This window comes from Catharus ustulatus, chromosome 4 (assembly GCF_009819885.2).
Source record: "Catharus ustulatus isolate bCatUst1 chromosome 4, bCatUst1.pri.v2, whole genome shotgun sequence".
NCBI classification, from domain to species: domain Eukaryota; kingdom Metazoa; phylum Chordata; class Aves; order Passeriformes; family Turdidae; genus Catharus; species Catharus ustulatus.
Genome location: NC_046224.1, coordinates 31211561 through 31227402, shown reverse-complemented (window position 1 = coordinate 31227402; position 15842 = coordinate 31211561). Strand labels below are relative to the sequence as shown.

At 35.7% G+C, this 15842-nt stretch overlaps 1 protein-coding gene across 4 annotated transcripts in view; it reads left to right on the top strand.

Annotated features, from left to right (window-relative positions):
* Window positions 1-15842, top strand: part of DOCK4 (dedicator of cytokinesis 4) — a 238382-nt gene that overhangs the window by 201782 nt on the left and 20758 nt on the right. For 2 of the 4 annotated variants that reach the window (XM_033057523.1, XM_033057521.1), the window contains exons 33-41: window positions 2269-2295; window positions 2459-2554; window positions 3757-3817; window positions 5534-5627; window positions 9156-9304; window positions 10280-10366; window positions 12060-12164; window positions 13970-14111; window positions 14721-14887. In XM_033057523.1, coding sequence (XP_032913414.1) covers window positions 2269-2295; window positions 2459-2554; window positions 3757-3817; window positions 5534-5627; window positions 9156-9304; window positions 10280-10366; window positions 12060-12164; window positions 13970-14111; window positions 14721-14887 — 928 coding nt within the window. The remainder of the gene's footprint in view (window positions 1-2268; window positions 2296-2458; window positions 2555-3756; window positions 3818-5533; window positions 5628-9155; window positions 9305-10279; window positions 10367-12059; window positions 12165-13969; window positions 14112-14720; window positions 14888-15842) is intronic. The other 2 variants (XM_033057524.1, XM_033057522.1) reach the window with 1 other exon arrangement.

The following is a 15842-nucleotide window of genomic DNA, read 5'->3' as shown; positions in this document are numbered from 1 at the left end:
GACTGAATTCAGCACTGCCCAGTCCATTAGACTCTGTCTGGAGTGAGTCTTTTGAGAGTCTTTATGAGTCGTTCAGGGAAACTCTGACTATAGTGAAGTCTTTGCACTCCAAAACAGGCATCCAGATGTTTTAAGGCACATGTAGGATTAGCTACCTGTGATCTTAATGTCTGAATAACACTGTGGTTTAGGCATACAAAATCCATTTACTACATAATTGAGCTAGCCTGAACATTTCTAAGCCTGCTGTTCGTCCCTGGAGAGCTCTGGTCCTCTGGATCACTATTCTCTTACTCCTGGGGTACCTAAGATTAAAAAATAATTAAATATTCCCCTTTCCCCTCACCAAACAAAACAAACCATTGTTGGTTGGAAATAATTGTTCAGGTGAGCTTAGGTGTTAGGCTGTAGTCACATGGATAGACAGAAACATTTTTATAGTTTCCCTTCGTTGTTTAACCCCCTTAGTGCTTCATACAGAATTGCCAAGCATCTTGGCTGTGCTTTGGGATCTGTAAGAACAGGGATTCAATTCTACCTGGATTTAACCAGAATATATTTGAGTAGCTTTTTCCTTCTGAGTGTTTGTTCTGTGCATTGTGCGGGAAATGGGGTGGGGAGAGAGAAGGAGGCATGTATCAGAAGGCAAGTCTTAAATTTTTTCAACCAACCACATTGATGTCAGTTTGTATAAGTACTTTGAATGTATCTGCTCAACTCATTATTAGAAATTACATGTTTATAATTAGTGTACCATTGCAATTTTAAAGAAAATGCATAAGTCAAGTGCAGATAAGAACCATCTGTTTTAAAAGAGAAGTCATACTTCTGTTGTTTTTCTAGAGGAACTATCAGTCATTGTTTTCTTGAATCTAGGCTGAAATGTTCCTTTTTAACATAGAGTTAAAATGAAGTAGAAGTAAAAAATCCCTGCAGTAATCAAGGTTTAATAATATATAGGCTATACTATTATTTCTTATTAGACACAAAAATGTCTATTAGAAGGAACATAAAGGATTCAAAAGTGAATTAAGGTAGCCTGTGTATTCTGTATGGAAAACAGAGGTGCAGGCTTAGTGCTTCAACATTTTCTAGTTAAGGATGGCCTTGTCATCTGCCTGCTAGCAGTGAAGGATTTACAGCGTCTGATTGTGAGGGAAAGACATCTGATTGCCTCCTTAAGAGAAGAAGTGAGTTTAAGATTCATATGAGGGTTCAGGATGAAGATCAACATTTGCTCCTCTGTTCCAGCGAGCACAGCTTCATTTAGGTCAAATTTGCTAGGAGAATTGCATCTGTGACATCCCTGAGCCTGTAAGGAGCAGAGCTGGAGTGTATAGCTAGTGCAGTTGGCATGTAGGAGTTCCTGAGTGCTGTTATAGGTTTGAAATTCGGATGTAGGAGGTTTTGGGGACTGAGCACACCCAGGGTAGATGAAGGTCAGTGGAGCTGACAGACAGACGGTTCAGAGATGCTGTTAACAGCTCTCTAAAAGCTCTAAGGATATGGATGTGGGAATTTTCAGAGGCTTCTAAATAAACCATAAGTGAGTGCACTTTCAGGGAGACTGCTGAAATATCTCCGTGGATGTGTCATCCACCTGATTTCCTGCACCAAAGCATAAAAGTAACATGGCTCTGTAGATAAATATTTCCTTGCTCATTCTCATAGAGAAAATGTGGGAAATTCGTGCCTAAATGATAAATATTTGACAAACTTAAGCAATGAAAAACACAGGCCTGAAGCAGAATTATATAAAGAATACTACTAAAAAAGAAAATTATAGGAAATATAGTTTTACTGACATCTCCACTTACATTACTATTTTGACGTCTTTCCACTTCAGTGTATAATCTGCATTTGCATTGGCACAACAGTTTTTAGTAAAATAATCTTATGATATTTTAAGCTAATGGAATTGTACATGTGCATGATAGTTCTCGGAAAGAAATATTAAATGAAGAGGGGGAATCATCGCTCCTCTATTCTTAAATTTCATGCATACTGCAATATTGGAGAAGAGAGGAGAGAAGGAAAACTCTTTAAAAATTGAGAAGGTATATTGAGCTGATGAATATTCTTCTCTAGGAGCACCTTTAAATTCTGCATATTCTGACATATCAACATGAAGTGAATATATAAATATTATGGAAGAGTTGTGTTAAGTCTTTGGGATATGAATATGTACTGAAAATTAGATTTTTGATATATTTTATCCGATGCAGCTAATATAAAAATCATTTGTTTTGTCAATGCTTCCTGGACTAGAATTCCACTTTTTGGTCCTTATCCTAGGTAAGACATTGTTTGCAAATTGTACTTCTTGGGAGGGTGTTTGCAAAAGAAAATCTATCAAAGATGTTGCTACAGTATTAAGGTACTGGTAAAAGCAGAGAGGTTGTCATAGTAACTGTTAAAAATAAACAGTGACATTTTTCTGTTTGTTTTTTTTTTCCAGTCTGCTGAAGAAAATTGAGCGGGAAACATGGAGGGAAAGTGGCGTTTCATTAATTGCCACTGTGACTCGCCTCATGGAGAGGCTCCTGGACTACAGGTGAGTGATTATCACAGTTTACAGGTAGGGTCATCATCTTTGAAGTATTAGGAAACAAATACAGTTATCTTGTTCAAATAGCGGCTGCACATGGATACATTGGGTACATCAGCTGTGAGCGCTCAGGATCTCTGACAGCAGCTGGTTTGTCAACAGGAAAATGCAACTGGCAGGATGAAAACAACCAAGTAGACTCCCATGGTGCAAAAATCCAGTGGCAGCTGGAGTTTCCTGTCAGGGAATGTAGTAACTTTTGGCAGTAGATTGGTGACTCAAGTCTGTCTGAAGACGCAGAGCTCAGTACTAATCACCTGACAGTTGTTTTAAACAATATGTAAAATTCTTATCACTATGTCAGTCATGCTTAGTTGCAGTGTCAGCTGGCACAGTAAGTATGTATACAAAGACATGATCTCTGGGTGAACACCTCACATCTGACTGCACCATATGATCAAAGGAGAGAGAATGAGAGGCGTGTACTCTTTCTGGAGTACGAGACTGAAGCAATCTTCACAGTCAATTGTGAGCCTGTGTAGGGGCTTCACATTTCAGCTAAGTCCTCCTTATTGCCACCATCTGCATCTCTTTCTAGTGCTTAAGTGTTAAGGTTTCTCCCTGATTCCGTAGGGACACATGGTGAGACCTAGTACTACACTTGCTGTCATCACTGATATTTTGAAAGGAAAGCTATTTCATTAGAAAAGTGACTGAACTCTTAATTTCTAGAAGCATGGCACTGCTATTTCTCTTCAGGGATCAGCTGGATCACAACCTCCAGGACTCCCAATATTTCAAAACAGTGGTGTGGTGTTAGTTATGAGAGTATTTGGGGCAATTGTTTAGCTAGTGTATGCAAGAAGATTTAAAGTTATGTTAAATTTCTTTTAGTGACTATGTGGTGATGTCTGCCTATTATTCTTTTATTTCAGCATGGTTATACTGGCTACTATTTTTCCCTGTGGGATTAAAAAAAGGTCACATAGTAGTGACAGAGCCAGGAAGAAAGCACTTTCTTGACAATTGAGGTATTCAATGTGCTACAAAAAGAGGCATGAAATCTCTTAGGAACTGGGGTCAGCTGTTCACCCAAATGCCATCTTTTCAGTCAGCTTGCCAAGTAAAATATGTCTGTTTTCTGAGGTGTGCTTCACTGTAAGAGGATAAACAGCATTCCTTTTGACTTTCATTATTTTCTGCTTTAGGGACTGCATGAAGATGGGAGAAGTGGATGGCAAAAAGATTGGCTGCACTGTTAGCCTTTTGGTTTGTATAATACCTTTCCCTTTTTGATTTCAGTTGAGCATTTTCTACTATACATTTTCTACTATACAGATGCACAATTGAGTAGGACATACTTGACTTCTTGTTGCAATTTGAGTGGAATTTGACAGAATAATACTACATTTAGGATCACTGATTATTTTTTCCAGGCTGAGATCAATAGAGTAGAGAGTTAGTCTTTCTTGGGATTTCATAGCTTGGTTCTGAAAGGTCTCCAAAACTGCTTTATTCAGTTTTAAGTATCTTCCTACTGGATAAACTTCACCAAAGTACTTTCCAGGTTTAATTAGTCTCTGAGTTTGTAAAAGCAAACATGCCTTTCCTCCTCTCCCAAATCCAACCAAACTTACATGATTTCTCTTGTTTCTTTTCTTCCCTAATAACTGATGCAATTTGGTTCTTTGGTTCTAATATGGGATATCTTGTGAGTACTGCAGGCTGACTATTCTCTCCCCAGTAGAAGAGACAGAAATGCTGCTCAAGACCTCCTGTTATCATCCTATCATCATTACCACACACCAACAGTGCTAAACCATAGTATGAAAAAGATGTCATTTTTGTTTTCAAGATGCATTTTGATTGTAGGCCAGTTTCCACTGACAAGCTTGTTGACTTCCGTCAACCTTGGAAAGTTTCCATTTTCATGGTGAATCTTTTGAGAAGCTGTATTTTTAGCCAGAGCGGGGGAAAAAACAAAATAAGCTGACTTGTAATTCTGCATTTTGACGTCAGTGAAACAATTTGGTATCACTTCTAAGTAACAGTTAGACATAAGAGAACAAAGGAATTCTTCAGTAGGAAAATAAGGCTCTAAATAGGGATGATATTTACTATGAAGCCATAAAGCAGCTGGCTTGCTGTCAAAATATCTGGCATGATCTGAATTCTGTAAGGCACCTGGATTATTTTCATCCCTAAGGAGTTTTTAATCTATTCTTAGCAAATCATCCAAGGTTTGTACAAAAAGAAAATTAAAATATTTTAAAATCCCAAAATACCATATTACTTTTTAATGGGATTTTCAATGACTCATATGGGCTAAGGTGAATTTCATATCCCAATAATTTTCAAAGAAATTTTTAATACTCTTGCACAACAGAGAGACAATGAATGCTAAATTTTCTCAAATCAGTTTAGAAAATATTTTCATTAAAAAGTTTTTATTCTTATGTTTTCATAGTGTTCCTCCCACCTTTTTCCTTGATAATAACTCACAGAATATGAATACGGTGTATTAGGAGAAAAACTGCTTAGAGTTCAAAATAGCAATTTAAATAATAGAACAGAAATTGTTAATTGCTAATGAGAACCAGTGCTTAGACTCTTGTAGCCTTTAAATTTTTTATTAACCAAAGCAGATTATCCTGAACATGGAATATGTCTAGCAGGAGGACTTCAGCTTCATATCCATTGTGAATGTGGCAGTACTTGTAAACAGTGCTATAGACTTGTGCTCCTCTTCCTGTAACTTTTTCATACTTTGCTTTAGGACTTGTAAATAGACAAAGAATTTTTAACTAAGAATTATGGTATTGCAGTCCATATTTTATCCATGTAACGACAAATAGCAGTTATATGTTCAGAAATCAAATCTATGCATGTATTTCTAGAATATTATGTTTAAAGTCTTTTATTTGTAACAATTATCATAAATTTATTAACTATTACATTTTATTACAAAGTTCAATTTTATTTCAGAATTTTTACAAGACTGAGCTGAACAAGGAAGAGATGTATATTCGCTATATTCATAAGCTCTATGACCTACATCTGAAAGCACAAAACTTCACAGGTAACTGAATACAAACTAGGAGAAGATATTTAGAACTGGTCTGTGGTTTGAAGTCTTTTGCAGCCCAGTAAGCTCTATCCTCAGTGTAGAACGTACTGACCCAGGCAATAGGTGAATTTCCTTGCCTAACTCAATGTCTCAATACTTTTGATGTCTCAATACTTTTCAACCCCATGGGACTATAATTTGCTGAGCCATGGTGGATGTAAATTACTTCTGTTGATATCCACTAGCAATAAGTGTGTGATACGGTCTTTTTTTCACCCAAAAGGAGTAAAGTTTGGAGGAACATTTTATGAGCTAATTTAGTGGTATCTGAGCCTATACATTATTTTGTAATGCTCCTGGCTATCTCTTTGGTGAAGTGTTTCTACACAGCTGTGTTTCAGAACCTCATTTCTGGGTTAAAAAAAGAAATAAAAGAAAGGAAGACCCATATCACTTACTCATGATGTGTTAGAGATCCTAAAACCTGCGACAAGTATTGCTATTTCATGATGTCTTTCTAAATCTTTACATACCATGTTTGCTGTACTATTGTCCAAGATTTCTCCAATTTTGTGCCAAGGCTGGTTGTTATCTTTCACATGAGGAAATAAGAAGATATTGTGCATGGATTTTTTTTGTATAGCTTAACATGCACTTCATTTGGGGAACTACATGCCATCAATAAGTGCTGGAGAAGATAAAATCAGTACCCTTTTAAATCACACTGTCTTTGCCAGAATATTTTACTGACCTTTTAATAACTCCATCTTTTCCCCAGTGTTTGCATTTGCATATGTTCAAAATATATAGATTTTTTTTCTTCATAAAAGCAGGTTAGTTTGCTGGGGGACACTAGTAAACAGCTTACAGGTACCTGGTGTCACAGCAACATTTCTTATGCTTTTCTGCTATCCGTAAGAAAGATTGTTCACTTGGAATTTCCACATTCCCTTTGCAGTTTATGGATTTACATGTAGACTAGATAGCAGGATGTTAAGGAGAGATTTTAATTTCCTCATGTGACCTGACAATAGTGAGTCACAAGAGAATTTTTGATTATCAAGTCTCTTTGCCACAGCTGGCTTTTGTATCAAGCTATTGTTTTGCATAGTAGATCTTAGTAACTCTTTGAGCAGTGTTGAGTTCCCTTTACGCACTGGGTGCTATTATGTGTCAAGTTTACCTCCAAGTGTTACATGAACCTAATTTTTTAAATTGTTTTGCCATCCATTCTGATTTTAAATGGCCTTTTGCTCAAAATTTGCTTCCAGGACTTTTTAAAAATTATTGGTTTTTTGGTTTTTTTTCTGTAAGAGCCTTAATTAAGAGTTGTCTCACACCCATAGTTAGAAAACAGACTTATGTAGTCCATTGCCTTGCCTTATCAGAGACAATACAGACTTTTGCAAATCAGGTGGTCTAGAGAATTTGGGATTAGGAAAATAAGTTTGATAGTTCATTAGCATTCCTATATGGTACAGCATTGGTTTACTTTTTGCATAGTTTCATTCTAGGGATGAAATGTTTTTTCTTTCCTTTCTATAGTATGATTTACTGGACTGTTTCTAGAAATGCTCTGTTGAAAAAAAAAGTCCTTGTTATACACAACATTACTTCAAATCTTTCTTTACAGAAAACTCAGTTGCAACTACCAATATACCTCCCTTGAGGCTGAATCACATAAATGCAGTGATTCGTGTTCCCTCTGAAAATTGTAATGAGGCTGTCTTTTTACCTATCCACCTTAGAAATTTCTAGTGTTTTGAATATATCCTGTATAAATTGAATTTCCCACATCATTCCTATTTATCTTTCCTTAGTGCTCTGGTGCAAGTCAGTAGTTACAGACCTCTCCCTGAGGTACCAGTATTTTATTTGTTGTGTTAATTTTGTTAAATTGAGGGACTTAGATGCCAAGTTTAGAAAGGAAAGGTCAAGGTGAGCTATCCTGAATAGCTACTTATGTTCTGCTATCTTTTGCTTCCTTGTGATTCTGAATGATTTATTATCAGCTTCATGGATTTTTAAAAATATTATATAGATGTACTTCATGTCTTGAGTGCAAAAATGTAGCTTGAAACTATAACAAAGGTGGTTACCAGTCAAGCAACCTGAGAGCTGCTGAGTGTGATGCCTGTGCATTAAGGTTGCCTGTGCAACTCGAGCTGGTCTTCCTTGCATTAGATGTATCATAGTACAGCATCAGTTTGCCCCACACTTAGCATTTTTCAACAATTTGTGGGATTCAAGGCACTCTCTCCCACAAATATCTACTGCAGTGATTTTTCATCCACAGGTTCTTAGTTGGACTTGTAGACGAACACTACTGCTAGAAAAAACACTGTAGAGTTTGGCTTAAGTAGCTTGTCTTATGGGAGCTCATATGGCAGAGGCAGAAGGAGAGGATATGGTTGTCTGGGGCAAACTTAGCTTAGCACAAGAAGTGCTTTAGTACTTTATCGTTATTTTTATTGCCTTATATACAACCTATAAAATCTGCAATAAAATAAGTCCAGTAGGGAACTTCTTTCTCCAATGCTGTACCTCTCCAGAACATGGCCCATCTTTGCAGTGGCTCACTCATGCAAAGTGGTCCTATGAGTGGAAATATAAACTGTGAATGCTAACTTGGAAATCAATAATACATATGCTCAGTTAGCCAAATTGAGTTGGCCAGTAGTAGCTCTGGTGGTTTGTTTTTATAGCCAGTAGTAATTCTGGTGTTTTGCAATTTGCCGCAGGCTGACTTTCCAATAAAAAGATTAATTTCAAATATTAAATTTTAGTGTACTAAAATAACATTTTAGTGTCCAGTTTCTGAGGATTTCTTAAAATCAAAGAAAAAAGAAATAATAATTTTTATATTATCAGATAATTTCTACAGATTAATGTAAATATTGCTACACATATCTCTGACTAGAGACCAACAACCTGTTTGATTCCTGCCAAACCAAAAACTACATAAAATTTTAAAAATTCAAAAGAGAAAAATATTACACTTCTAAATTGCTTATTATGGCCAGCTGGTAAGGCTCAGCTATCAGGGATTTATTTCTCTGTAGAAGGAGTGGATTCTATTAATCACACATCTGCCTCTCTGTTTTCCTCCCAGCCCTGGTCTCTTTTGCTGTGTCCACAGTCTTGTTGTCTTTCCTCTTTCACTACTGATGTTCCTCATCCTCCAGTTCTTGTTCCTTCATTCAGACAGCAGAGTCATTGTGGATTTCTCCTTAGCTGTAGGGAACACTGGGCTAAGCAGGAAATGATTACTTAATTTCTGTCTCCTTTGTATTTTAAGACTCCAGGAGAAGTGTCCCAGTGACTCCACTTTAAATAGTGTGTGAAAATTTTAAGCTATTTTCGTTATAGTTGTCGATAGTAACTCTGTCCAAAACCACCACTACCATCTGCCTAATACTCAAAATAAATCAATTACCCATTAAAAAGGTGCCTTTCAAGAAAAGCATTCCCATCTCTGTGTACTTTGTCTGTTTTATTTGTTTGGTGTTGGTAAGTGCCACGCTGTAATTTGTGTTGCAGAGGCTGCCTACACACTCCTGCTGTACGATGAGCTGCTGGAGTGGTCTGATCGGCCGCTCAGGGAGTTTCTCACCTACCCCATGCAAACTGAGTGGCAGCGTAAGGAGTGTCTCCATCTGACCATCATTCAGAACTTTGATAGGGGAAAGGTAAAGTAGTCCCACTGTACTGAGTGGGTTGGGGAAGGGTGGCTTATTCATTTTAGGATATTAGCTCCAGGGGTGCAGGCTTTTCTTGTATTGAGGGGAAGTGTTTCTCCTTGCTTGATTGAGCAGGTTCTTATCAATGTGGGATGTTTCTTCTAACCCTGTGGTTGTATCCTAGAAATCCCTCACTTATATATGAGAATAATTTTCACTTGCCTAGCAGTTGACTTTGGAATGGTCAAAACACTTTATAAAAAGTGGTATAACTTCTTCCCATTTTAAAGGTGGTGAAAATGAGCCATATAAAGCTAATGAAATTCACTTAGTGACCAAGTGGGGATTGTTAAAGGCTATGTTTGCACCTTACAATACCAAGTTGTAAGTCTTAAAAACTAAAAATTAATTCATGCCTATTCTGAATTAAGTAAGTGTAATTACCCTATAGTCTAAAATTTTATATACACATAGTGCTCTGATTTGTCTTACTGACAAACAAGCAATGCATTCCAGTCCATGTAAGCCTAATAAATGTAATCAAATGGATGTTTGTCATCATGTTTTTCAAACAATTCTGTAATTATATTATATAGTTTAATTTACATGGTGCAATGAAGTACAGTACAACCTAAAAAAATTAAGATAAATGTATTAAAAGTACAATTTTAAAATGTAAAAATCATACTGTGTTGAATCCATCTCATGTAGTGTCAAAAGAGTTGTCCATCACTCTTGCAATGACTTACATTTTGTGCAGAGTGCAAAAAGAATAATTAAATAAGTCTCTAAATATATTTTCAATTCTTCAAAAAATTCATCGGTATTACTCAGAAGCTATCAGCATGTTTAGTGGACAGTTTGTTCAAATATTTTCAGTAACAACAAGACTTAGAATAGATAGAACAGACCACTAATAAATCACAAATTGTCAATTGTCAAACAGTTGCTTTCAATTACTGAACACCTTTTATTTGCTTGCAGTGTTGGGAAAATGGCATTATCTTGTGCAGGAAAATTGCAGAACAGTATGAGAGCTACTATGACTACAGAAACCTCAGCAAGATGAGGGTAATGTACTTGAATATTTTTCATCAATCACAAATCCAAAAGCTTTTTAATTTAGGTTATAAAATATTACTTAGAAAATTAAATTTACCACAAAATGGTCCTTAGGTTTGATTTGGAAATCTTAATTTTTACCCTGAGGGTTTTTTCCTACAATAAGAGTTATAGAAAATGAGTGTGAGCTTTTTGAAGAAAAATGAGACAATCCTATCTTTGTAGAATGGTTTGGGTTGGAAGCTCCAAAGTTCCAGCCCCCTTGCTAGACACCTTCTACTAGACCGAGTTGCTTTATTTTATTATAAAATTAATGTTTTTCCAATGTTTTTACCCATATGGCATCCTTTCTGTGCGCATGCTTATGCAGAAAAATAATACAAATCCATTCATCAAAAATTTCATTAGATTCCTACAGTTTTTCCAGGGAATGTGCTCTGTGCAATCCTTCACTAGTAGCAGCAGCAGCATTTCTTTGCAGTTGTAATTGCAAGCAAAGCCACAAGCAATGCACACTTTTACATTTTTTTTTATTTACTACTTAAAATATAGTCTGTTTATTATTACATAGTAAAAATTAATCTTTCTTGGTACAATCTTCTTGTTGTTTCTTTCATTTTAGAACTCTAAGTATTGTTTCTCATTCGTTCAGATAGTGTATTTTAAAGATTATTGAGTCGTCTTTTCTACCTGCTTCTGATGGATTCAATTTTGTATTGCAGCTTCCCTTTTAAATTTCCTGTACGTGTAGGGTGCTTGCTGCTAGGACTGAGTGAAGTCACTGTAATCCAGAGCTGCTTAACAACATTATGCAAAATTCTCAACACAGAGCTATGTGGCAGGACTCTGTTATCTGCTTATTCCATATATATTTTGATATGTCAGTGGCAGAGTTCTATAAGCAAAAGCAAACTGACTATCATCATGTGAATAAACTGATTAGTTTATGCATGTTTAATTAATTGTACTGAATGAGTTTTGTGTTTGAAATATTCTTTTACTGTATCTGTGCCACCAATGTTAATCCAAAAACGGAGGTGTGGGGATTTCTCATAGCAGTATAATTAAGCAGTTATTGATATCATATGCATACTAAATAGCTGTCAGTGTTACCTAAAATAGGGCTAAGACTGTGTTTGGCTTTTTCCACAGTATTAAAAAGTGCCAAAAATATCATCAGAAAAAGGGTACTTTGGCATTAAGATCCCCTTGAGTCAGTGTTACAAGTGAAATAAAAAACATATGCATTGATCAAAAATTATGCTAATTGCTATTATGGCATTTTAAAAGAACTCATATTTGATGCTTAGATCATTGGACTCTGGTATGGTTTGGACGCAACTGTCTTGAATATGGAAATTAGACTTTGCTGATTTAACTGACCACATTACTGGCATGTGTTTGGGAGATTAGCAGATTACTGGGTCATATGCTTCAAACCACCTTTCTATTTTACCCCTTTAATAGAGGGACGTCATATTTTAAAGGATTTATTTTTTAATTCTTGGAAACTTTGAGTTCCCTAAGAGGTATAATTACTTAATCTAATGCATTCAGAAACTTCTGCATGTCCTATTTGTTGCTCAGAGATATATTGCAATTACAGTACCCCAGAGGTGAAAGACACTCTCTTTTATGGTAGCTTATGGTAAAAACGTGCTTTCAAAAAACACTAATTGCATTTCTTCTCAATCTTACACAGATGATGGAAGCATCTCTGTATGATAAAATTATGGATCAACAGCGTTTGGAGCCAGAATTCTTCAGAGTTGGTTTCTATGGAAAAAAGTTCCCATTCTTCCTGAGGGTAAGTGAAATGAAAATAAACAGGATGGAGTAATACTGTAATTCATAATCACTTTCACTCTGTTAAAATTTGTTCATACCATGTGCAAGTTCTTATCCTGTGAGAAATTCTTTACCTTCATGTTTCGTGGTTAAGAAAAGGTCCTGACTAATGAAAAGACAAATTCTAGGCTTCTGGAGTACCACAGAAACACAATATTCATGTTTATGTTGGAAACTGTGCACCTACACTGTCCCACAGACCAGTAGTTCATGGTAGTTTGTTCCCTTTATCTTGTTCTGTTTCTGCTGGTGGGTGCTCAGAGAAAGGCTGTCAGAAATAGTATCCATTGGTGGTGGGATAATCAGCAATTTAGCATTTAAGCAACTACATTCCCAAGTTCCTTTTTTTTTTTTTTTTAGTGACAGAAATTCCACATGCTGAATGTCATTGATTATTAATGTACTAAAACTGACAAATAATAAAGTTATTACTCTTGATCATTAGTCTGGAATTCTGAAGTTACTGAAGTACCCTTGAAAATGTTAGTGGTGTTTACACTGCTCCGCTCTTCCACAGTCTGCAGTAGTTTAGCTGTATTGACTGTCACCTTGGGGAGAGGACAGAATCCATCTCATTCATGGAGCAGCTGCAATCATAATCCAAACTCCTCTTCCTGTGGTAATTAAAATAAGTGACGAAGGAACCTCCTCTATGTGGTGGAGGCCTAAAAAACCTGATTTGTCTTTGCCTTAGTGGTGGAGAAAATGACAATTTCTAACTGGTAAATAGAACATGAAACTCTCCCCTCTAAAAGCAGTTCTCAAAAAGAGTCTGATGGGAATATAGTTATTGACATTACCTAATATTAATCTGAGTATAACTTCTGTATAAACCAATTTGAAAATATTAGTCAGAAAGAATTTAACTGGTGGAGTAAAATAGTGGAAGGAGTTGCACAACAGTGCAGTACTTTCAAACCTTAGGTCTTCCACTGCTTATGCGTCTTCTTAGGAATTTTTCAAGTTAAACATGCACAGCACAGATATATGCTTGCAACACCAACAAGGACAGACTTAATACATTTGATTTAAATGTTTTATGGCAAAGCAGTTTGTAGATCTGTCTGTGTTTGCTGTAGAAGGAATAATAAAGACTAAACTTCATAATAAAGCTCTCACATTTTAATTTGTAGTTGAACTATAATACGGTTACAGGGTTTTTTTCTAGCAATTCCCATGAAAGTCTTGACTCTCAGAATTCAATGCCAGGAGCATTCTTTTATTTTGTGTTGTAAAAACTGGATCATTTTAATTTTCCAGGCTGATAATTGATCAACATTACAGGGTAAGGCAAGTTGAATGCCTTTATCATTTTCTTATGCAGTGTTTTTCTTCAGAATTGTATAACATCAGAACAAAGTATTTTAGTTCCTCATGGAATCGACTTTGCACCCATTTCACTGTCTTAACTGTTGGGTTATATTTCTGTTACATGTTTTATACAGTCTGATATAGTATGTTAATTACATACTTTGATTCACTAAGAACAATTTCTCCCTTCTGATTTTTATTAAACTTTGAGTGTAATTATTGCATTTTTCAGACTTTTGAATAAAACATAACTTACATGATAAAATTTCCTTCTTCTAAGTAACCTGTTCTTTTTATATTCCTTATTTTTATTCTTGCCTTTTGTTTCTTTTTTCTTCTTTTTTTTAAATGATGCAAAAGTTGCCTGGAAAATCTATATTTAGGAGCATGTGTTTGGACCCCAATTATTTTCATGCGACTTGCTCTTGCTTTTTGTTTTCTTATTCCACTCAGAATAAGGAATTTGTTTGCCGAGGACATGACTATGAAAGGCTGGAGGCCTTCCAGCAGCGAATGTTGAATGAGTTCCCACATGCCATTGCTATGCAACATGCTAATCAGCCAGATGAGACCATCTTTCAGGCAGAAGCACAATGTATCCACATAATCACAAAGCCATACCCTGCACTTACATTTTCTATGCTTTTAAAAAACGTAGGTAGACCTATAGCCAATTTCAATCACATGGTGCCTCCACTGAAATAAATGGTAGGTGAGAATTTCCCTGCATTTTGTCCCAGTTCGCTCTATTATGTTTGGAAGTTCTTTGTGTAATTTTGGTTCTATTTAAAAATTCTTTGACATGTTATTGACATTATTTCTTTAGCTAAAAGTGCCTATAGAACTGCCACCACTGTTAAAAGGGTGTAGCAGTTCAAGGTACAGTAATTTAACTTCTTACAATACAACATTATGTTAGCATGGTATGACATATTGTGTAAGAATATATTTAATTAAATCCCTTTATGTACTATTCCATGTAAGTAGCTCTATTTCAAAAATAAAGATAAATTTTTCAACAAAACAGTACTAAGAAATGTCAAACAATCAAAAATTTTCTCTGGTTCCTTTCCCAAACCATTTATAGTATAAAAGCACTTCATGATGCATTCTTTTTAAAGACTTTTTCTTCTGTAATGCTTTGGGAGTCAATATGCTTTGTTAATTTGACTAAAGTGGGATAGCCTTAACTCTTTACATGTAGATTTGCAGATTTATGCAGTGACACCAATTCCAGAAAATCAGGAAGTCTTGCAGAGAGATGGTATTCCTGATAATATCAAGAGCTTTTACAAAGTAAATCACATCTGGCGATTTCGATATGACAGACCTTTTCACAAAGGGACCAAGGACAAGGAAAATGAATTCAAGGTAAAGTATCATGCCCTTTCCTGATCTACTGTACCTATGGATTTGTTTATAACATCAACAAAAGCTGCCTTGTTGAAACATCATCTGCATTTGTATTATTCAGCTGAGTGTAGTACAACAAATTCTCTAGAGGAGCTGGTATCTCAGGTTTTACTATTTCACTTCTTATTTTTAATAGAATAATATCAAAAATATATGTGAGATGCAGACATCTTGCTGTATATGTGACTGGGAGTGAAAAAATTAATTTGGTTTTTTTCATCTGTTATATATAGAAGGCAAAACTGGAGATAGCAGAGTAGTCTCAGAAAAGTTTGTTAGGCAGATGGGAAAACATTGCTAAGGAGGTAGTCTGGGGTATGGATAGGATCACCTAAAGTTATCTCTCTCTAGAGCAAGGGAGAGACTGATTTGACTGAACTGCAGCATAATGACCTGTTCCTGTGATATCAAGAATAAAAACTACCTCTGAACTTAGAGATTGTCTCAGGGAAAAGCAATAGTTCCTTCCCTAATAGGTAAATCCCTTCTGTTCCTCCTACTAAAAATGTCACAGTGAAAATTTATTTTTTAGTGTAATTTTAATTCTGACCCACTAGAAGCACATCCTGATGCGAAATATGTTCTGGTATTTAGACAGACAAGAGGAGTTATGCCATAATAATTTTGTTATAAATTTAGAAGAAAGAACTCTAAGGGCAATAAATTAGCTAAATTGAGTCACTGTTGTCTTCTAATATATGTTTAGGCTTCGTTTAACAGCTTAGAAATATATTTTGTGTAAGCACTATCCTGTGTGTTGATTTGTCCTTTTACAGACTTCTTGAACAAAGTGTTTACCAGTAGTATATTTGAGTATCCCATCACCTTTGCATTTTGAAATCTCAAAAAGGGCTTCTCAAAGGAGACCTGAGCATGCTCTCTGATCTTGGAACTCTTGTTCTTAGATATTTAA